Source organism: Epinephelus lanceolatus, chromosome 21 (genome assembly GCF_041903045.1).
Source record: "Epinephelus lanceolatus isolate andai-2023 chromosome 21, ASM4190304v1, whole genome shotgun sequence".
NCBI lineage: Eukaryota > Metazoa > Chordata > Actinopteri > Perciformes > Serranidae > Epinephelus > Epinephelus lanceolatus.
Genome location: NC_135754.1, coordinates 25,563,757 through 25,586,893, shown reverse-complemented (window position 1 = coordinate 25,586,893; position 23,137 = coordinate 25,563,757). Strand labels below are relative to the sequence as shown.

Genomic DNA, 23,137 nt, shown 5'->3' with positions numbered 1-23,137 from the left:
GCCTATCCATGTGTTGGAGCAAAGTCTAGCTAATATATTTCTTTTAATAGGCACCTAAAACACATTTGTCATTACAATTACAATTTTGTTTTTCAACAAATTAAAAGGATTATCCCATTGTTGGAACAATCCATTCTTTCCAATATTATCATATCAGTAACGTTATGGATGACAAGCAGAAACAAACCTCAGTGGGCAGAGATGGATGACGAAAGGCATCTTCTGATTGGCAAGTTCAGCTTCAAAGCCCTGCCACATCATTCTCTCTGCAAGACCAACGTTACTTGCATTTACTTTCGATGTGACTTGAGTTAGTGCTGGAGTATGTCCAGCTGCTTTAAAAACATGGGATGCTTAGTTAAGCTTTACAAGAGTAAAGTTGGACTCTACACTGTGGTAAAGCATATGTGTCCACTCCCGTGTTGATAAGAGTATTAAAATCTTGAAAAATATCCCTTTAAGGTAAATTTAGAACAGATAAAAAATTCATTTCCAATTAATCGCGATAAAATATTTCAATCGATTTAGACACTATTCGAATGCTATTGCCTTTGACTCCTTATTTGCTAGATGCCTCATGCTATATAGGGGTATAAACATGGACGACATGCAAGTGTTTGTATTTTGGTATTCAACTCTGGATGTATTACAGTTATGTTGTTGAAAACAAGGAAAATAAAATTAAAAAATAAGTATTTCAATTGATAGCAGCCCTAATTTTAACCAGAGTTTTAAAAATGTTTCCATGACTTTTTCATATTTTACTCCATTTCCATGACTTAATTAGATTAAGATAGGTAGGCCTATAGAGCGATACAGCCATACATTATTAAATTTTTTTAATTTTATTAATCCCCGAGGGGAAATTCAATTTTTCACTCTGTTTGTCAATTACACACAGGTCCGAACACACACATGCACAAACTGGACCTATACATGCACTAAGTGGAGAGATGTCAGAGTGGGCTGCCCATGACAGGCGCTCTGAGCGGTTGGGGGGGTTCAGTGCCTTGCTCAGGGGCACCTCGGCAGTGCCCAGGAGGTGAACTGGTACCTCTCCAGATACCAGTCCACGCTCCATATTTTGGTCCGGACGGGGACTTGAACAGGCGACCCTCCGGTTCCCAACCCAAGTCCCTATGGACTGAGCTACTGCTGCCTTCTGATGCACATCCCAGGGAATTTGCAAATAAACAAACTGCTAATGCTTGCTAACTTTACTTGCTTGTTAGATACTTCCACCGCCAACTTACTGCATAATTACCCCCAAAGCCAATAGACCAGATTGTCAAATATGGGTACTTCACATATGGTCAGGGCCACACCTCTCTTTGGGGGATACAGAAATCCAAGATCCTATAAATGTCAATTTGACATGGGATTTAATGACCATGGGAACCCTCTAATGCAAATATGCATTTCACATAAACATGGCAGAAAAGCCTCCTGTATTTATGTAAATGAAGACGTTGTTTTCATTTTTTATATTTCAATAATAGGTGTTTTTGGTGACTTGCCATGGAGGCGGAGGCAAAAGCACAGGTGTTACTAAAATAGATTAACTACGGCTTTGTTCTCTTTAAGTTACCCAGCGAGTGGTGACAGCGAGCTAACACACACAGTAACAGGACTAAAACTGAAGCAGCTAAATATAATTCAGCCATCATAATTGCAGTATTTAATAATAGAGCTTTTTCGACTGTGTAACGTGTCAAAGTGTCGCCTGTGAAAAAGGCTTTTATCTGCAATCATGCTAACTCAATCTCTGCTCAATTTTACGATCACATTTCAAAATAATCTGACAAAGAAACTTGACTTTTGACTTGTTTATTTTTGTTGATTCCATTGTTGAACTGTATATTTTCTGAGAAACATATGAACTAGTGCCAACCTCTTTAACCAATCACATAAGTGCAATATCAGTGTATACTGGAGCATAGAGTCATTTACTGTACTGTGAGTCTGGACCTGCTTATGGTTGACATGTGTGGCATCTGTGCTGCATATATCAGATAATCTTGAACTTTCATTCTCATTAGAAACACAAACCCGATCAAGTTGAAATAAATACAAAACACAAAGAAAACAAATGACATCTGAGGCGAGCGAAACGATGCTGACAGACAGAATTAGCCCATCTGTAACCCCCAGGATACACCACATACTTCCACAGTCAAGGTACGAGCTCTCACTGTGTTATCCCAATTTGTCTTCTTTGCACCAGAGAGTGCAATCCTCGCCTCCACACCCTCGCAAAGTATTCATGTACTGTATATTTATCAGTTAGGTAAGACTTGTCACTGAGAGATAACACCTGGCGTATGCTGCTAGTAATAAAATAGGATTTTATTCGGCTCTGTGGAAGATCAAAGCGGAGCTAAAGTCAGAATGCTGCTGTTTACTTCCTTCTGCCGCTGCCGCCGTTCGCCAGAATCATCACCAGTCTCATGAAGATGTTCAGAGTGTCCATGTAAATCCCCATACACCTATGGGATCAAAAACAACACGAGATCAATACACTGGTGTGAGTATATAACTAACATCAATGTGCTTAAAACCTCATTTCAAGTGTTTGTGAGTATTTCCTGTGGTGACTTACGCATTAATGGGGTCATATTTCTGTGCAGCATACAGTGGGTGTGTCTCTGCCCTCTTGATGACCTTCTGTGTGTCATAGAGGAGGAACATGCTGAACAGGACCAGGCCTCCGTAGACGGCCACGGAGTACAGGCCTGCTCCAAACGCTGAGGTGGGTGGCAGGAACATTGATCCTGAAGGAGACAGAAGATTCACTGTGAGACTTTACCATTTAAAAATGAACGCGATGCTTACAGGGTTCCTACAGCACAAGGCGAGACTTTTTGCTACCACCTGAAATAAAATTAAAGACCACAAAACTGAAGGAAACAAAAATTAAGCAACATCAACAGCACTGAGAAATACCTGTTAAGTTTTCTTGGCAATTCTGTGTTTCCCACTCTGCACATGGAATTCCACTGCCTTCTTTTCCATCATGTCGTGTTTTAAAAATGTTCTACTCCATGAAATACACAGAGCCTCGTATGCATTGCCTTGTAATGGTTTTAGCCATGCTGCAAAATCTTGGTAAACTAGCCAATTTTCATTGAATTTGCACTTCCCCACGTCGTCCAGGGTACAGTGACACTTAGCTAGCAGACAGTGGATCCTCTGCTCTGAGCATCCTGACCAGAAACAAAATAAGTGTTTTTGGTTTCGTTATCTCAATCTGCGTGACGTTTATGTGAAATGCATTCAGCAAATTAATTTTTAAAAAATAGATCTCAGCAATTATTTTGTCATTCTATGAAGCAACATAAAAAATTGTATTAACAAAAGATTTATAAAATCCTACTTCCCGTGGTATTTTTAAGACTTTTGAAATGTTTATTTTAGACATTTTAATACCAATTTAGGCGTCATTTTAGATGAATGACAGACTTATTATAGATCTGAAGGAACCCTGGTTTAGCAGTTTGTTTTTTAGGGCTGTATTGGTTTGTGTATTCACGCTGAACCATCACTGTACAAGGGTCATGATTTGGTGCATGCAGCCACACGCAGAATACACAGTATGCAGATTGATGCAGGTTACCAAAGTTCACAAATGTGTATTCTGCCCATAAACATTCAGCTGTATGACCTGAGCAATAGGTGCTGAGGTTAATGCAACAAGCTGACTGAAATGCCAGTCAGAGCACCAGGGGTCTCATTTATACAACAATATGTAGGATCCATACTAAAAATGTGCGTACCAAAAAAAGCCGAAAATCACATGCACCAATAAGGCTTCCACCTCACCATCTGCGTCGCCAATTTCCCGTCTCCAAAATGTCCGTAAGCAAGGGTCAAAGTTTCTCCCATCAGGTCTGTTGTCATAGATCACAACTTTTGCGTGGGAAGTGACGTACGCCTCTTTCAGGCCTTGTTTAGTGTGTATGCAATGTTTGTATATGAGACCCCAGTGCGTAAAGACCCGCCTGCAGGTTGCCAGTCAACTACAACACTAGAGAGAAAGTTGTGTATAAGATGAGAACGCCGTGTTGGCTTTGCACAGCCGTTTTAGGGGATGTAAATGAAAACACTTTTAACATGCTAACGCTCATCTGACTGCATCAACCAGATGTGCCGACAAAGAAAAGACCAAGCCCACGGAGCCCACTTCTTTATCACGCTGCTTTCAGGCACCCTTTTTATATGCAAGAGCAAAAGGGACTAAAACAAGTACTGAAATAATTGGCATTTACACTGGCATATAGCCACAGTGGAACTAACTGTAACACTCTTCTAACAAGAGAAAAACTTTTCTCATTTAACTTTCTGGTTATATTAACCACTTCACCTCATTCATATTATATATATGACATTCATCAGTAGAGATCAAACCTGTGCTTTCTGAATAGAATATGCCCGTACTGCTATGTATCATTTTACAGCAGCTAATTTCTGTAGTTCATGCAAATTAATTCACACAAAACACTGATATTCTCTTTTTGTGTGATGTCACCCAAATTAATTTGCATAAATAAACTGGTTTGACTGTGTGAAAACTAACACTTTGGGTGTGATTTACTCATCGGATTTGTAGATTATGGATTTTCATTACTTGAAGAAGTTTCTCACACGGCTCAACAGGGACTTAATCATGGGAAAACACATGATACTTGGCAGTTAATACTTGGCTATAGTCTGTAGTTAAGCGTTAAATGGAGTAATGTACACATCATGTCATTTAACTCATTAAAATTTTGCTAACATGGTCAGAGCTGCATGGAGTGCACCTGAGACTGGGTTTATGAGGTGAAACTGCTTTATACTAACCAATAGAAGAAGCGAAGACCACTCCAAAGCCGACAGCCAATGGGCCGCCCATGTTGAGGAACTTCTCACTTGGGGCGCACATGGCCACCGTGGAGAGACCTCCTACGATTCCTGCAGTGTACCAGGCTGCCCTGATCATCAGAGGCCCCCCCAGGAGAGTCAGAGGAGCAATGACAGCACCCATCACACCTAATTAAAAAAAAAAGTCAAATACAAAGACAACACACATAAGTCTAGATGTAGTGTGGAGGTTTCAGATACAACAGCAGCTGTTATTCTCTGAGCCTTTACATGACTGCCCTCTAGTGTCCAACTGAGGTAACTACATAACCGAAATTACAGGGCTGAATAGGACAACACAACAGTGATGACCTTCCTTACAAACCTGCATGAAGCATCCAGGCGAGGTGTTTGGGCATGGGGCTGTGCTCATATGAAATGGACCTGACCAGCATGCCGGCACCAATCATAGCAGCAAAAGTTGCTCCGATCGCCTGTTAGAACAAACATCAGGCATTCAAATTAACAACCTGTGCATACACCTAAAAATGTTATTAGCCTTCAATTTAATTTCAAAGTAAATGCAGTGAGGACCGAAAGAACACGTCCATCTCTGTCAGATCCACTTGGGTTATTAAAGCTTACCAGCCAGGATCCTCTCATCATCAGACCCATAAGTGCTGGTGTCCTGCTCACTGCCACAGCTGACAGAGCTGTCAGCCCAACACTGCCTGCGAAGTACATGTAGGTGGAGTGGATCCTGTCCTTCACATACTGGGGCCAGATCCTGCACGCACAGCAAAGAGTCAGGTGAACACAGAGCTTGGTTTATTCAATCCACGCTGTACGCTACACCGCAGCCTGACTGGACCTGCCCAGAAAACTGTCATTGGTCAAAATGGTAGCATCGCATGTCCTATTTAGCATTTTCGGCTGCTCCTGCCTCTCCGTGAGCATGGACCACATTAAGGAGAAGGATGCTTTTTTTCAAATCTTTCTCATCATCTTTCTAAACTAGACCATGGCTTTAAGGTTCATAATAAAATGTTCTGAAAGCAGATGTATTGGGTTACAAACAACAGGAGGTGAAATCATTAATTCACAGGAGGAATCGATAAGGGAATCGATAAAGAATCGGATCGATAAGCAGAATCGATAATAGCATTGATATCGATAAAATCCTATCAATTCCCATCCCTAGTCCTTACATATATATATTTCTGCGACTCATCTTTGCCAAATTACAAGTGCTGTGTGGCAGTAACTTCAGAGCAAATAACTGTTGTTCGACATGTATTATCTCCAATGCCAACATCATCCACTCAGTTTCATTTGCCATTGTTCAAAGTACACAAAGAAACTCAACACAGCGGCAGAGAAACTCCACCGCCGACTAGCACTTTGGTAATGTTATAGCAGAGCGATGCAAACACACCAGTGGTATGAATGTAGTATAAATGCTCACAATGGCGTAGGCCATTTGCCAAGGCTGCATGTGGGCTCTGCGTAGAGCCTAAGTACAACTGTCAATCAGCCTTTAGAAGATGAACACTTTAAACTGACCTGTGCCTCTAAACAAAATTAAAAAGCTGTTACTCACACTGCTTTCTCAATGGCACCGATTTCATTGGACATGCCGAGTCCATAGTAGCACAGAGCTCCAAGACCAACTGCTGCACCTCCAGCCAGGATCATTCGTCCCATGCTGTCAACTGTGGACACGACAGTTATTATTTAACACAAATTCTCCTAGGATGTCACAAACTTGAATACTCAAAACAGATGAACACAGAGGCATCTGGCATTAGCTGAAGGATCCAAACTATATGATCTCATCATAATTTAGCTTGTTAAGAGAGGGGATAGCATAGTACTCCAGTTATGTATCAGCACAGTGTATGTAACAGCATGCAACAGTATATTAAACTAGCGTATGTAATAGTGATTACTTTTAATGGCGGTATCTGTTGCTGGCTCAAACGCTGCTTCTTTGATCTGGTCTCTGGCTGTCTTCCCACGGCGGAAACCAAATCTGGTCTTTGTGGAGTAACCCTGGTGAGAGAAAAACAAAACTTTACACAAAACTCAAGCTGTTGATTTAGTGATACACCACATTACTGAAGTTCAACTATCATTTCACTGTCAGTGTGTTTTGCTTGCAATCTCACTGACAGAAACTTCAACAAGTATGTTTAAATTCACTCAACAGGGGCACTGATGGGACAAGAAGGCTGCTGCAGCAAATACAGGACTGTTTTGTCATGCCTTGTGTCAGACCTCTGAACTGCTGCCACCTTCTTTGACACTGGCATTCATTCTGAATATCAAGACTGCAGTTTCCTACCCACTCTATAACTAATCCTTTAGCTCCTACACCCTGCCTTGTTAGAGACTATTGGTAAAATGTGAGTCATCAGACTTGCTTTAAACAATAGCAAATATTCAGATTGTTTCTTTGCCAGTGTCTACATTACTTCTTGCCTTTACACACTATTCATCAACAGAAGTGTGCAAGAGAAACTGAAATGAGATTTCGTCACAAAAACACAGATTTGGATGGTGTTTGGTTTTTTTTAAACAGTCTATGGATTAGCAGCTTGGGCTGTGTCTGAAATTGCATACTAACTTGCTATTAAGTGAGCTAAAACGGTACGTGAGATTTTTTAATATGTCCCGAAATGTCAAACTATTTTGAGTGAATATTACAGAACGCAAACACTGGACACTGTGCCGGTATAAATGTCCGACAATGCCATATCGGACAGCGACCAAGACAGCTTTGTAATGTCAGTAATGCTTCATTTTGAATGTAGGTATGTAAGAACTGTAAGATTTCACTTTGCTAGGAGTAATATAGCTTTTTATATTGCCAGTAAGGCTGTTGTTGGCACAGGTTACTATGGTTATGCTTGTCCAACCAGCAAGGAGGCTCTGAGGAAGTGACATGGTAATTACAGCTCAGTGCGTCGAGAAAGATACTCTGCTGTTTATGTTGACAAAGGTATGTTGAACAATAGTACATACAGTATCTCACATAGGTGAGTACACCCCTCTCATTTTTGGAAATATTTTATTATATCTTTTCATGTGACAACACTATAGAAATGACACTTTGATATAACTTAAAGTAGTCAGTGTACAGCTTGTATAGTAGTATAGATTTACCTTCCTCTGAAAATTACTCAAAACACAGCCATCAACATCTAAACAGCTGGCAACATAAGTGAGTACACCCCACAGTGAACATGTCCACATTGTCAATATTTTGTGCGCCAACCATTATTATCTAGCACTGCCTTAACCCTTTTGGGCATGGAATTCACCAGAGCTCACAGGTTGCTTCAGGAATCCTCTCCCACTCCTCCATGATGACATCATGGAGCAGATGGATGTGAAGACACCTTGCGCTACCCCACCTTCAGCTTGAGGATGGCCCACAGGTGCACAGGTGAGTTTAGGGCTGGATACATACTTGGCCAGTCCATCACCTTCACCTTCAGCTTCCTGAGCAAGGCAGTTGTCATCTTCTAGGTGTGTTTTGGGTCATTACCATGCTGGAAAACTGCATTGCAGCCCAGTTTCTGAAGAGGGGCGATCATGCTCTGCTTGGAATTCATGTTTCCCTAAATGAACCGAGCTCCCCAGAGCCGGCAGCACTCATGCAGCCCCAAACCATGATGCTGCCACCGCTATACTTGACTGCAGGCAAGGGACAGTTGTCTTGGTGCTCTTCACCAATGTGCCACACATGCTGAAAGAGCACCAAGACAACTGTCCCATGCTTACAGTCAAGTATAGTGGTGGCAGCATCATGGTTTGGGGCAGCATGAGTCCTGCCGGCTCTGGGGAAACATGAATTCCAAGCAGAGCATGATCGCCCCTCTTCAGAAACTGGGCTGCAAGTTTTCATTATCAAGTTTTCCAACGTGATAATGACCCAAATATATATATATTTATACAAAATATGTTCACTGTGGGGTGTACTCACTTATGTTGCCAGCTGTTTAGATGTTGATGGCTGTGTTTTGAGTAATTTTCAGAGGAAGGTAAATCTATGCTACTATACAAGCTGTACACTGACTACTTTAAGTTATATCAAAGTGTCATTTCTGTAGTGTTGTCCCATGAAAAGATATAATAAAATATTTCCAAAAATGGGAGGGGTGTACTCACCTATGTGAGATACTGTATATTGGTTATGTAGTGCATGGTGCGCCATTTCAGATGCAGCCTTGATGTAGCGTATGTAATGTTCTCTTTACATTCAGTGCCTACTAGGGTTGCAATGGTATGAGATTTTCTCTGTACGATAACAGAAAATATCACGGTTTCATGGTATTGAAGAAGTTATCTTATTATCAGTCAGAAGAACCGTTAAAGGAATGAACATGGAAGAGTCACTGATGGTTGAACAAATGTTTTATTACTATAATTGACACTTAAAACCATTTTGTTGTTGCACGTATGTGTAAAAAAACTCTCCCCTGAGAAAATACCTAATATAAAGGGGAGAGTCAATGGCCAGCTGCATTTTCTTTTCTATATTGCAGATAACCAAATGTTCACAGTATGATAACCATCAACTTATATATCACAGTATAGCTTGAAACCGGTATATCACCGCAACCCTAGTGCCCACTATTCAATTTAATCTTATGTGCGCCTCAGTATCTGCTGTACTGACCCAAGCTAAATGAGAATTTCTTTTAACCTAGTCTACTGTTAGCAGAAGTGGTTAAAAGTAATAGCAGATGTATGTGTGTAGTACCGGTGTGCTCATAATGGAGACTGAACGCAGCAAACAGACAGACTGGACATATGTTATGAATGGCAGCCTGTTGGTGCTAACTCTACAGTACCTGCTGGGGCCTGAGCAGAGGTGGACAGGCCTTCAGGGTGGGTGCTCTCAGGGCTGAGGAGCCCTGTGACAGCACAGGACGGAGCCCGACGAGAGGAAGACTCCTCAGGCACGTCAGCCTCGCCACCAACATGGTCACGATGTATTATCCTGGATCAGACTGAAAGATAAACAGGGCGTCTGGTACAGTAGCTGACAGGACAGTCGTGCGACATCATGTTTTAACAGTTGTACACATATTGTAATGATTACAATCACACAGCCAGCAAGACAACACAGTTAAAGCACTGCAGCAATAACATAGGTCAGTTATAAACGCTTATATCGTAACAGTCCACTGAAGTTAAACGTTAAGCTAGCTAACGTTAGCTAACACGACACATGCTAGCTGCATAACGTTAAATACTTATTTCGCTACAATTTCTTTGGGACTTCCGGTGTTACAGTGTTCAGTCTGACCAAATTAAATATCTTTCGCGATTAACTACTGCGTTTCTGGTATAAAATACCTAATGTAAAGACAATTGAATGCACATGAACGTTACATACCGAGGGAGAAATGTTCGTCGTTCACCTTTCCAGAAACAACTGCGCAACTTTCTGACGCAATTGTTTTGCAACCTTCGTGAAAATTCCCTACGAGTGCGTCATCATTAAGCGACAGGGTTGATGGGAGTTGTTGTTCTAAGTCGGCCTGCGTGTTATAATCATAAAGCACTGTCATCACAGGTTAAAGAAGGATGTAGCTCCAAGCAAATAGCAGTGTCAACGTTTAAAAATACTGCTTTACAATAAATAAAGCATTTGTAGTTCACAATAAAAATAATAAATATATAGCTAAAAAAAGGTAAAAAAAAAAAAAAAAAAAGATAGCTAATTCAGAAAAAATAATATGAATTTATCATTTTAGATAATGATAATCATTAATTATTAATAATTCAGAGATTATTATCTCAGAATCCTGAGAAAAGTTTTAATGGGAAAAAAAATCTGCTTCAGAAAAATATATAATAATTATTAATTATTGATAATAATAATTATTATTATTAATTCAGAGATTATGTTTATTAATGGAAAAAAAATCTGATATTATTTTTCTGAATAACGAGAATTTACGAGGTTGTTCTCTCTTTAATTAAAAAAAAAAAACACGTGCAAGTTTTTTTTCCCAAGAAAATGTTTTCAGAATTCTGAGCTAATAAACTTGTTATTTCATAAAAATATAAAAACATGTTTTGTTTCTCCCAAGCGCAGGCACTATGCTCTGTAACAAAGCGTACTTAAAGTATCAAAATTAAAATAAAACAATGTCACTCATGATGCACAATGACCCCTTTCAGTGTTAAGGTAAGGCTCATTTCAACCACTTTACAAACCAAGTAAAACATATACACATACATACAATAATTTAAGAACTGATGGTGTTACATGCAAGACCTTCATCTCCATAGTGTAAAATTACAGCTGTAAAATAAATGTAGTAGAGTAAAAAAAAAAGTATATTTCGTTTTAAAAATGGAGAAGGCCTACAAGTACAGTACTTGATTGAATGACTTGCTTTTAATTTAAGTTGACATAAATGACGTTAAAGACAGAATCTGAGTGTTTTGTAATTGTTCCTTCAGATCCACATACAGGTCAGTGTAAAAGTTGAGACGCACTTTGTGTGTTTCTCCACTAGATGGCGTGCTTGCCTTTTCTTGTGTTGCGACTACGTCAAGAACTGCTAAAAAAAAATTAAAAGTGGCCTAAATATCAGCGGCACATAACAACAGAATCAGACCTCTAACATTGTTTATAATGTGTTTAAAGTTAGTTTGCCATCTACAGTTACCAGACTAGTTAACAGAGGGTCTGTGTGAAGGGTGGTGTCAGTGCGCCTCCAGCCTGAAGCTCCGCTCCTTTGGACCAAACTTTCCCATGTGATTCACTGAGGCGCAACTGTTGCACAGTCTTGCCATTCAGTCCAACGGGCAGCCTGACCTGCAGTCTCCTCAAACATGAGTCCACCTGACCCACAGGTTTCACTCACCAAGACTATTCCAGCTGCTGCTTCTTTTGGCTTGGATTGTTTTTTGTCACACAAGTGAAGTGTTCTTGGGAAGTTATGGAATTAATTTCTATCCGAAGTCTCTCTGTGAGGACAGGCTGATGACACGACGCGGGACGCCTTCAGACACCGCGGCTCATCATGATGGTGGGTATGGAGAGAGGACAAACTTTATATATTTGAATTCCACTTTATAAATAAAGGAGGACTGTTGATGGGAAATAAAAATAACTGCATAACTTTTGATAAAAGTTGAAGGAAAGGTTTTCTTTGAGGGTCTTCTCATTAACAAAGCATGACTTCAGTTTGGCCGCTTTGTCCTTATGACCTCTGAATGCAGCGCATGCTCTCTAGGGACCCTCACCACTGCTGCATTAAAGGAGTCCGGCTTTTCCTGCACTGACGTTTCAACCTGTTTATAAATGGACTGCAACGTTGCCTGCCAAGTCAGTGCTTTGGATTTATAATAATACCATCCATGCATACTTTTTCCTCTTCTTCTTTTTTAACTTGTGCTGCATGACCTCTACCATGTGCATAATCACCACATTGTCCCAAATATTCTATCAACAAGCATGACTCTCGCTTACACTCCCATCTTAACTAAACCTGTTTCCCTGCATGCCAAACTCCCTTTAAAATAATTTTAGGCGAGATTCCTTACCTACTAGTATTTATGGTCATCTGTAACAAAGACCTGACCAAAAGTTTAACCACCTGCAGTCTTTAAACTGTGGTAACCATAGAAACAATACATCCAGATAGCCTAATAAACTCTAACTGAAACGGACCTGTACTATCAAATTAAACTTTACAAACAAATGGATTGAACACAGCCCGCCTTGTTTTCCTTTGGTAAGTGGTCTACATGTTGCAATACACTTCATATTAGATATAAAATAATGCACTCTATCACAGTATATGTAAATTTGTATTGTTATAGTGATGTATCTACTATATAATGACTATAAATTGTATATATCTATGGAAAGTAAATTCAGAAACATTGTTGGAAATAAAGTAATGAGATGTGAATCATTGGCCCCCTCACGCCCCCTGGCGAAAAATAATTTGAGGCCGATATTACTGTCTTTAAGAGGCTGCGGTGCGCTAAGTTATTTTTTTAAGCTAGCTCAAAGGTAGTGGTATCTTGTGAAACAAGGGAACCTGAGGGGCCGTACACATGCTGCGTCTTAAACTGCCTAGAAAACACAAGGTCGGACTTCGGCTTTCATGAGCGCAGCAGCAGGTTGCGTCTGAAGTTAGTAAGCAACCTTAACAGTCACCAAATTCTAGCCTATTTACCTCAAATCCTGAGAGCAGAGCTGATCTTCTTCCAGGTGCTGTTTATAACTGTAGGCATATCGTCTGTGGGACAGGTGTAAAGCTCTGCACCAAAATGATCAACTTTTTCATGTTTATCACAGGCTGATATTTATGGAAGAAGGAAAAGGTATCTGTTGGCTGAGATGGGTTGTTCCTTGGCAGCGGTTAGTGTTAGTGTTAGTACCAACTAGGGATGTCAACCGTTAACCATAACCACAGATATTTTTTTTGACTGGTTACACATGTTGGTCCATAACTTAATTTTTAATTTACTGCACAGTGCACCACCTGGATCTGGTGGGAACTAGGTAGCATTAGCGCTGCTGTTCATTAGGCAATTATTGCAAGCAACACCACCATGACCCAACAGTGTTGCTATGGAAACATTGTGACCACCCTCCAGACTTCCCTCAGCTCGCCCCAGTGAGTAAGTGGCTCAGTTTTGAGCGGTAAAACCCTCTTTAGCAATGTGGACTATGTTATCACCATTAGCAGTGTAAGCTTGGCTAGTGGTGCTAACAAATAATGCTAAAAGGGTTTTGCAGCTAAAAATGAAGCTGCTTATTCCCTAAGGTGAGCTGAGGGGAGACTAGAGGGTGCACAATGTTTTCACAGCAACATTTCTGCCACCTGAAGGGTGTCACCACTTGTATTCGCTAGATGAGCAGCGGCGTCAGCTAGCTAATGTTAGCTCTCTCCCGAACTGGGTGTTGTGCAGTACTGAGCGGGCAGTGGGCATGTTTCTTCATGTTATTTTACTGCATATGTTGTGTTGTATTATTGTACTGAATTACTCCATGCTCAGTAATCTTACGCTTACCGTTTTAAGCCTAACCAGGGACAGGGGTTGCTAATTAGCTAGGCTAGAAACCTGTATGCATTGCATTCACTTTGTATTTTTACACATGGACCAATGTCCTATGCATTTGTCCTTGTCAAATAAACAAGTAAATAAATAAATAAAAGGCAACTGGCCGGTTGTCTGTCAGCAAAACCAAGAGAGAAGAAAAGGCAAGACATTCGAATCACAAAACTGGATAGCACTTTGAAATGCAGCGCTAAAGCTTATATTGAGTCAAAGGAGCACTGGACTAATTTCATGTCTCTTTTTTTTCCCTAAAAAATAACCAGTAGGTTACTGGTTAATGGGCGTCAGCCTTTCAAAATTAACTAGCATTGACATCCCTAGTAACAACCATGTTAACATAGCTTTTCGAGAAGGAGGCTAAACAGTGCTTCAAACAACTGGCATAGCCACTTTCAAAGGAGTGTCTTTAACGCTTACCTCAAGATATCTGAATGAAAATGGGTTCCATGGGTACCCACAGGTCTCCCCTAAACTTGTGGAGGCTTGTTCCCAGTAAATGCTTAGTTCCTTACAAATAATGTACTCCTTCAAATTAAAGCTGTATATTTATCTTTCTAAGAAATATGACAGCCATCCTATTTGAAGAACAATGAATCACCTAAAATGTATATAAAGATACATGACTCACTGTGGAACTCGAATGTTAAGTGTAATGGTATTAGTCAGATCAGGTAATTAGTAGTCTGAGTGGGTGGAAGTTCGCTGCAAAGATCAGCCTCTCATTGGGCGTAACGAGCCACCCGCTTAAGTCCCGCCCTACCACCTCCGGTTGCAGTTTTCAACACGTCCTTTACTAACTTTTGCGGTGTTTGATCTTGCGGGGATGTAGCCATTTTTCTGCCATGGTTCGCGTACTGTAGGCGATATTTTTGTGGGTGTGTTACACCAAAACCTGTTTCCCCCCGGCAATATTTTTGCAAGCACACCGTTGCTGTGACACTGCCAAGAATGATTGTGATTGGTTGAAAGAAATAAAAGCAGCCAGGGCGTTTTTTTCTCCAATCTTAAAGTGAGAGTCGGCCCAGCCAGACCTTTCCTCCTGAGAAAGGTCTGGTGAGCTAGACTAGGTAATTAGTAATATCAATTGTAAAATAAGAAACCAATCAGTATGCGATTCTTTAACTCTCAAAATTGGTTATGGTGTACCGGCCCAAGATTTTCAGTAGCCCCATCTGGTCACCCCTGTGAAAATTTTCTGGGGGAGCCATGTGAATGTCAGTGTTTGGCAAAGCCAGTGAATTAAATACCTGAGCTTTATCTTTATAGAGTTTAATCTATAACAAAGCATTTTGTACGTAAAAAAATAATCTGCTAAGTTAGTAAAATACAGCTATTGAATGAATGTAATGAGGTGTTATTATGTTATTATCCTAACTCGTCAAGTACCACCATTTTGTCAGTGGACATACAGGTCAAAATATGATGCACCAGGTACCCTCCTGTGTCTCTTTTGGATGCTTACAGATGGCATTTCAATTTACACTTGTTACATTCATTGTGTCTTTTCAAAATACACTTCTGTTTTCACAGGAAATGTACAGTTTCTGTACATCCATGCAGTCTTTTCAAAATAAACTTTACATGCATTTCCTCAGGTTAGGCAACAAAAAAACATTATAATTTGGCCTAAAATTCACACAGGAACCTGACAACGGGCTCCCAGGTGAAAGTCCAGAGTTTGTTTGACCCATCCACCTCCTCCCCCGCTCTATACGGACTTGTTGCTCATTATATTACAGTAGTTGCCGGCGATGTCTTAAACAGCCTTTGACCAGGTCGTATCATACAGCCACAGAGGGTGTCTTTGCGTCCGTGTCTGATGCCGACGTCCACTGACAAAGCAGCGATATTTGATGACTTGGGTTGTTGCTAGGTGCTTCTGAAACTGATACACCCAGTGTTTATCATACTGCCACAAAAGATGCCTCTGTAATCACAGACAAAGCCACAATATTTGACAGGTTGGGAGTGAAAACAGGCTGGATATCAAGATAAATCATCCTTTAATCATCAGGCCTACATACTGTCTTGCAGATAAAAATCCATTTACCTGTTGTAATGGGATATTCTGTGAATACAGGGCACATTTGTAACATCTCAGACAACGTGGGTTTGTCTGGGTGGTGTTTAATTTGTCTTCACATAAGATTTACATTAAATAAGAGGCAGCTATTAAAAGCATTTGTAGCGAGATGATAAATGGTGCAGTGGCGGTTTTGTTATGAGTAGATGATCAAAAGTGTCATATGCCTCAGTGGTTTGTGAATATTCAACAATGTCAGCTCATGTGTGCGTGTTGTTTTTTTTTAACTTTACACAGCAGATGCAATAAGCTGAGATAATTGGTGTACATCTAATTTACCATATAAATGACAAAACCTCAGACCACTTATTTTCTTGATGAATTGTTGATGTAGCTTTTTTTTTTATTATTTCAAATCCAATATAAAAACTGCTCAAATACATACTCTAGTACTCTAAATTTCTGTCAGACTTTTTCACTGAGGGGAGCAGTTGATCGTTCGCTCGTGTCTTATTCATTAGGCCAAATCATTTTTGGTGTTTGTCTAAATTTGTACAGGTGTAGTCACAGTAGATTTAGTCAGATCTTCTTTATAAGCTGTGGCTGTATTTGTACAATGTTAAATGACCACTGAAGACTTAAGGACTGAGTAATTTCCTGTGGTGCAACCATGAGAAGACATGTACCACGAGTTGTAACATCAGGGGGTTAGTCACTGACCCTGTGATGAGCGAGTGACCTGGGAGTTTATGTTCTGCGATCTCTGCCCAAAAGAAGGTTTAGAGTCACTCCTGTGTAAAGAGACCTTTGTGGTTGTGGCATGCGGCAGGGTGGTGCAAGACAGAGCTGATTTTCCCTCACGGTGAAAACGTGTCTCGGTACACAAGCTGTTCACCTTTTTCATTACACGCCGTTCCACGTCAACAGTGCTCTATTGGAGCTGTAAACTTCCCATTCCCTCACGGAGAATTTCTCGGGCAGCGTCCAACCATCCCCCTGTGTTTAGACTGCGAGCATTTGGACTGGCTTCTGTGCTCAAAACTGGCCTGGGACGGAGGTCGCAACAGGATGTGAGAACTGGACCTCCAGACGTGTTACACAGAAACTCAAAGAGGCACATCAGAATTCAGAAAGTGATGCGTGTGTATCGGGCTTTTCCCTTCCTACACGGCGCTGCTTGTTTGGTGTCAAACACACGACTACCTTGCTGTAGTGAGACGTGAAAAAGCTGGTCTGTTGGCTTGTGGCTCCGCTGATTAATAGCAGCAGTTTCACTAATGTGTCGGCCCTGAGGCTAGACCTGCAATCGTTTAACAGTGATCCATAAGAAATCACACACACTCAGGAGTCTGTGCAGAGCACCTGACGGATCCAATAAACAAATGTTTTCACAAACCCAGATGTCTGATTCAGGATTTAAAAAGACTGACTGTATGACCTCTGTGTGCTTACTTAAACGCTTCTAAATTTCTAACTTTGGCATTTTTGTGGGCACACATCAAACTGACGCATTGCCAATTTCCTCAGGGTGGAGACTGTCTCATTTACTCTTGCCGTGTTATTGACCCTTTCACTGGCAGACGAGGTAAGGCAGGATTATGCTAAAATCCGAAGATTAGTCAGGGATCTGAGCCAAGCTGCCATTACCTTAAAATATCAATCTTTCAGGAATGTGCAAGACATTCCCAAATACACATAGGCATCATTAAATCCACTCTTATCATCATTTGACTACCCACTCCCTGCCCTCCAAGAGTAACACAAATACGAAACGGCCTGCAGGCTCAGAGCACTACAATTTACGACTTCACGACGAGCAGGCTTTCCCCTCTAATTTCAGCACTGTGCAGTTAAACCTCTCAATGTTGTGACGTGTGCCTCTCAGCCTCAATCAGTGTTTTCGGCTACATCAACACAAATACGTTTTTATTTCAAAGTGTTTTCAGATGAAAACAACCTCCATACACGTGTGTGTTCCAATCTCTATATGTATTAACACACCTGAACATGACCATTCACATACACTGGGCATGTGTGTGCTGATGTAAATCAGATTTGCGGTTGGTTGCTTAGCTATAGAAGAGATTTCTTGGCTTGCCCCAACGTTGAGGTCAAACTGTTACTGAGAAGAACATGAACATGGTGGTCAAGGCGGCGGAATAAAGATTGGGAGTCACTGCAAAGCAAATACAGCATCATATTAGAGCGGTACCAGGAGTAGTATCCATCGCCGGAGAAAACCATGGCAATGGTAACGGAGAAACATTATTGTTGCCCATACGAGAAGGATGAAATCACATGGGTGGCATAGATAGTATAAAATAATGGGCGTAGCCACTATGACGTCACCTGTTGGTTTGTGGACTCCTGTTTTGAGGCCTTGAGTTTGGCAGTTTGGTCGTCGCCATCTTGGATTTTTGGAGACAGAAGTGATCATGTTTGGACGAGAGGGTGGAGCTAACCCTAATGCTAGCTGCTAGTTTGGTTTGCACGGTGCATTTACACCTATGGCTAACTGTCACAACGCTAATGCTAATTTTTTGCTAGCGAAAAACAGGCTTAAAACCATTTAAACAAAATGTACTACTGGAAAAACTGAACATCCAACATCCAAAGAGGGATGTTTAACCCAAATAAACGCTGAACAAGATTTTTAAGGCGACCAAAACATTGCAGTTAACTTTCATGAACACATAGTGACAGCTATGATGACGCCTATACTCTGTGTAATCTTGGGTTATGCCATTGTTACGTTACTTATCCAACATTGCTTTGATAACTAGTCAATGGACATCACCCACCTGTCACTCAGAACAAACACACCCTTAGTTATGCATGACTTTAAGCTTTAATGACATTTAAATGGATGACTTAATAAATATTTACCCACTGTAGATTTGTTAGGCGCAATGGGGATTGACTCGCTTCTGGTGCCAGCCTCGACTGGCCACAGAAGTTCTTCTGCACTCCTGTGTTGGCTTCATTTTTCAGCGCCGGAGGTTGCTGCTTGGTATGTGGGTCTAGATATACCATCTTGGCTTGACATGTTGTGACTGACTAGACCCAGTCAGGAGGTAAACATGGATGTTTGCGTCATCATTGTTTAAAAGTCTTTGTTTCCACCCCTCCACACTAAAGAGTTTTCAAACTAAAATATGGTCAGCAGCATATTTAAAGGTCTTCTTTTAAGGGGATCAAAAACACCAGTTGTGTGGACGTTAGGCATAAACACAAAGCTCTAAAACGACAGCGTATTAGTGTGTACGTAACCTCAGAAGCACAAAGGCATATTATGGGTGGACCAGCCACCAGATGGTCTACTGTACCAGTAGCCCAAGTCACTGAGGGCCTCTGTTGAAAAGATCCCCTCCCAGTGTTGACATGGAGCAGCAGCTGGCAGTTTGGACCACAGGCTGCTCTGCTACCCATCAGTGGGAGGTAGGATTATCACTCTAACCCAGACAACTTTTCAAGCAGTTGTAGAATTACAGTTTAATTGTGCTTGATTGCAGTCTCTTGCTCACATTTCCTTTGTGCTCTCATGGTTGTTTCTACAAAGCCCCACTCATAAATACAGCTTTTCTCTGTGCACCAGCCTTCAGTCTTGCAGGGTGGGTCGGCATGTTCCTGAAATGCACTGATGCACTTAAAGATAACAAGGACTTCCTCGTGGGAAGAACTGGCTTAGATTCCATTCTAACACACTCAGCTATTTTCTACTCTTACCTTCTTGAGATATGATATTTTTGTCTCTGAGTAAATGCCTCCATTGTTGGTTTTTGCAGAGCACAGTGCAGTGATGCTGTGCATGGCTGAGAAAAAAGAAAAAGAAGAGAGCGATGGGAAGAAGTGCTCTGACTCAGCATCACAGTGCAGTTTTACATATGCAACAACAGACTGTCAACTTCCCCATTTCCACGAATGCTTTAAACAGATACCTTGACGTGTTTCGACATAACGAATTGAGACCAAAGTAGTTACTCACCACTGTGCTCAAATGTGCAAAATGTGTAACTGACAGGTTGATGTTCATTTCATTTACAGGATGAAACATCGCCTACAACGGGGAATACAAATAACTAGAAGGCTCTTTAAGAAGGCGACTGGAGACTTGCGAGATTGGCAGAACCCATTAAGGAGCAGTCTGTAAAAGCATATCCAGGCACAGCTACATCCAAGAATGAGGATCAAATACACAATATCCATCGTCTTTTTTGTGGCACTTGTTATCATTGAGAAGGAAAACAACATTATCTCAAGGTAAGTCCATTTCAGTGATCAATGGAGTGCTTTTGTGATTCCCTGCAGGTTCGTGTGTGTTTATCACTTCTGAGCTTTCAACAGATATTTTACAAAAACTCCCGGAGCAACACAAAAGTGTGTCAGTTAAATAACAAGCTATGATTTCTCTCTGTGAAAGATAATATAACTTTGTGACTCTTCTTCTTCCTATCGCACTTTCAGGGTGTCAGATAAGCTCGCCTTAAAGCAGACCCCCCAGACCCCTCTACAGCCGAGTGGTTTCTCCCACATGCTGCTGAGGCGCAATGGTTCCATGACCTCACTCAGCAAGATGGACTCTGCCTTCACGCTGATGAAACGACGCCTGGAGAACTACAGCCAGCACCAGGAGGTGGTGGCGAGGGGCAGGAAGCACATCCTCCTTTTAGCCACCACCAGGACGGGCTCCTCGTTTGTGGGCGAGTTTTTTAACCAGCAGAGCGACAACATGTTTTACCTGTTCGAGCCGTTGTGGCACGTGGAGAAGATGTTGACGCTGGAGACTGGCGGCACCAATGCCACAGCGGCAGCCAAGGCGTACCGTGACGTGCTCCAGCAGCTCTTTCTGTGTGACTTCACCCTGCTGGAGAGCTTCATCGAGCCCCTCCCTGTGGACCACATCACCACCGCGCTCTTCCGCAGGGAGTCCAGCAGCTCTCTGTGCGAGGAGTCGGTCTGCAGCCCCATCATCAAAGGGGTCTTTGAGCGTTATCGCTGCAGGACCAGACGCTGTGGGCCCCTTAACCTCACCATGGCGTCTGAGTCCTGCCACCAAAAGGAGCACAGGGTCATCAAGTCAGTGAGGGTGCGCCAGCTGGAGAACCTCCGTCCCCTGGCTGAGGACCCGCGCCTTGACGTGAAGTTCATTCAGCTGGTTCGAGATCCTCGGGCTGTACTAGCCTCGCGCATGGTGGCCTTTGCCGCCAAATACAAGAACTGGAAGGAGTGGGCAATGGGTGGGGATGTGCCCATTGATGATGATGAAGTGAGAAAGCTGAAAGGGAACTGCGACAACATCAGGATGTCCGCTGAGATCGGCCTCAGGCAGCCGCCGTGGCTGCGCAGGCGTTACATGCTGGTGCGGTACGAGGACATCGCTCGGTTCCCCATGAGGAAGGCAACTGAGATGTACAGGTTCACTGGAATCCCGTTCACTCCACAAGTGAAATCCTGGATCCTGAGGAACACCCAGGCCTCCAAGGAGACCAGCGGTGTTTACTCCACACAGAAAAACTCTTCAGAACAAGTAGAGAAATGGAGGTTCAGTTTACCTTTCAAAATAGCTCAGGTTGTGCAGAGAGTCTGTGGGCCTACGCTGAAGCTCTTTGGGTATAGATTTGTAAGCAGTGAAAAAATGCTCACAGATAAGTCGATTAGTTTGATCGAGGACAAAGTGTTCAACTTTTTATAGACTTTGATGGACAAGAACCCTGATGCAGGAAACCTCTTGGAAAACTCTGGGATGACTGATATTTATTAGGGTTTTTATCCTGATACAGAGAGCGATATATTTTCTGATAGTGTGCTATTTAAAATTTTTTACTATTTAAAATAGTTTGATGAAGAAAATGTATGGTCGAGCGGAAATTTGATATAAAGCTTTTAACTCTTGAAGCAAGGGTGTATGTTGAGACTTTACATATGGGTATAGCATGGTGAAAATAGGAAGCTATGTTTGTTTTTGCACTCCGGACTATTTTCTCTGTCCAAACTGTATCTTTGGCTTGTCCTGCAAGCCTCTCCAAATTCAACTCCTTAGCAAATATAGGAAAGGCCCGAGGGAGATAGCTGTGGGTTTGTGAACAAGAGCGAACTGTTTCAGACACTTCCAGCAACCTCTGTTGGTTATTTTTGCTCAGCAACTTCTGAGTTAGCTACATACAGTAGGCTGCTTTTACACCAAAGAAACTTGAAATGTTTATGCATAGCCAAAAAGAATTGATTGCTTTGTATAGCAATGCTCATGGCAGGAAGTGGAAATACCAATGTTTTGCCAGGTAATTTCTACGCATGAGATTTAGAAGTAATGTCCCATGTTAAGTTATTTATGTCTTCTCTTTGCTAAAAGTCATAATGACTCTGAATGTGCTCCACAGGTTTTTTACCCCTCTGCAGGGGGGACTTATCTTGCACACGTATACTAAATTGCTGCACATGCATGTTTGTAATTGGCAAAAAGTTGTTTGAAGTTGTCCTCAGGATTGTAAGGACCCATTCTGTAAAAACAGATGTTTACACTGCCACTGTATGCAAACATTCCAACTGCAGCTGGTTTGCAGGATTGTGCGAGGTTTGTCAGCAGGTCTGTCTGTTGACACAAGTCTCTTGGCTGGTGATAAAAAAAGAGGCCCTGATACTCTGGCCTGCCAGACTGTTTGCTGATGTTCCAGTCTATTCCTTTTAGCATTTTGTTTGTTGCAATAAACCTTCTTTTACATGAACTGTCAAACATCTCACTTTTGGCATGAATATACTGCATCCGTCACTGTGGCAAAACTGATATTTTGGTTAACTTGTAGGAGTTTCACATTCAGCTGAAATGAGTACAACTTCCCTTTTCCAGTATCAGTTATCTCCTTAAATAATCAAAGAAGTGAAGCAAGGACCGCACGCAATGATGCAGATGAGTCAGATCAATGCAAACAACACCCATGTGGTGTAAAATTAGAGTTCACAGTAAACAGCTCACCTACAAGAAACACTTTTGTAAAGCTTCTAATAGAGTATCCCATTTCAATCAGTGTTAGTGGGGGTCTGCTTGTTACTACAGCCTGTCTGCCAATGTATTTACAACCAACACAAGAACAGCACTTTAGCAAAGATGAACAGTGGGCACAACTCACCAACATTTAAAGACCTTTCACAGATTCATTACATACAGCTGGGGTAGGC

At 41.6% G+C, this 23,137-nt stretch overlaps 2 protein-coding genes across 2 annotated transcripts; one reads left to right on the top strand and one right to left on the bottom strand.

Moving 5' to 3' along the window:
* Positions 1-1,811: 1,811 nt before the first annotated feature.
* Positions 1,812-10,333, bottom strand: ghitm (growth hormone inducible transmembrane protein). The gene is made up of 9 exons (XM_033610559.2): positions 10,247-10,333; positions 9,699-9,857; positions 6,789-6,891; positions 6,440-6,551; positions 5,485-5,626; positions 5,225-5,333; positions 4,840-5,028; positions 2,600-2,771; positions 1,812-2,486 (listed from the first exon to the last, which is right to left on the bottom strand). Exons 2-9 carry the CDS (start codon positions 9,828-9,830, stop codon positions 2,399-2,401), a joined length of 1,047 nt encoding a protein of 348 aa, XP_033466450.2. The 5' UTR covers positions 9,831-9,857; positions 10,247-10,333; the 3' UTR covers positions 1,812-2,398.
* Positions 10,334-11,496: 1,163 nt separating this feature from the next.
* chst3b (carbohydrate (chondroitin 6) sulfotransferase 3b) lies at positions 11,497-22,686 on the top strand. The gene is made up of 3 exons (XM_033611027.2): positions 11,497-11,894; positions 20,009-20,224; positions 20,429-22,686. Exons 2-3 carry the CDS (start codon positions 20,145-20,147, stop codon positions 21,654-21,656), a joined length of 1,308 nt encoding a protein of 435 aa, XP_033466918.1. The 5' UTR covers positions 11,497-11,894; positions 20,009-20,144; the 3' UTR covers positions 21,657-22,686.
* Positions 22,687-23,137: the final 451 nt, after the last annotated feature.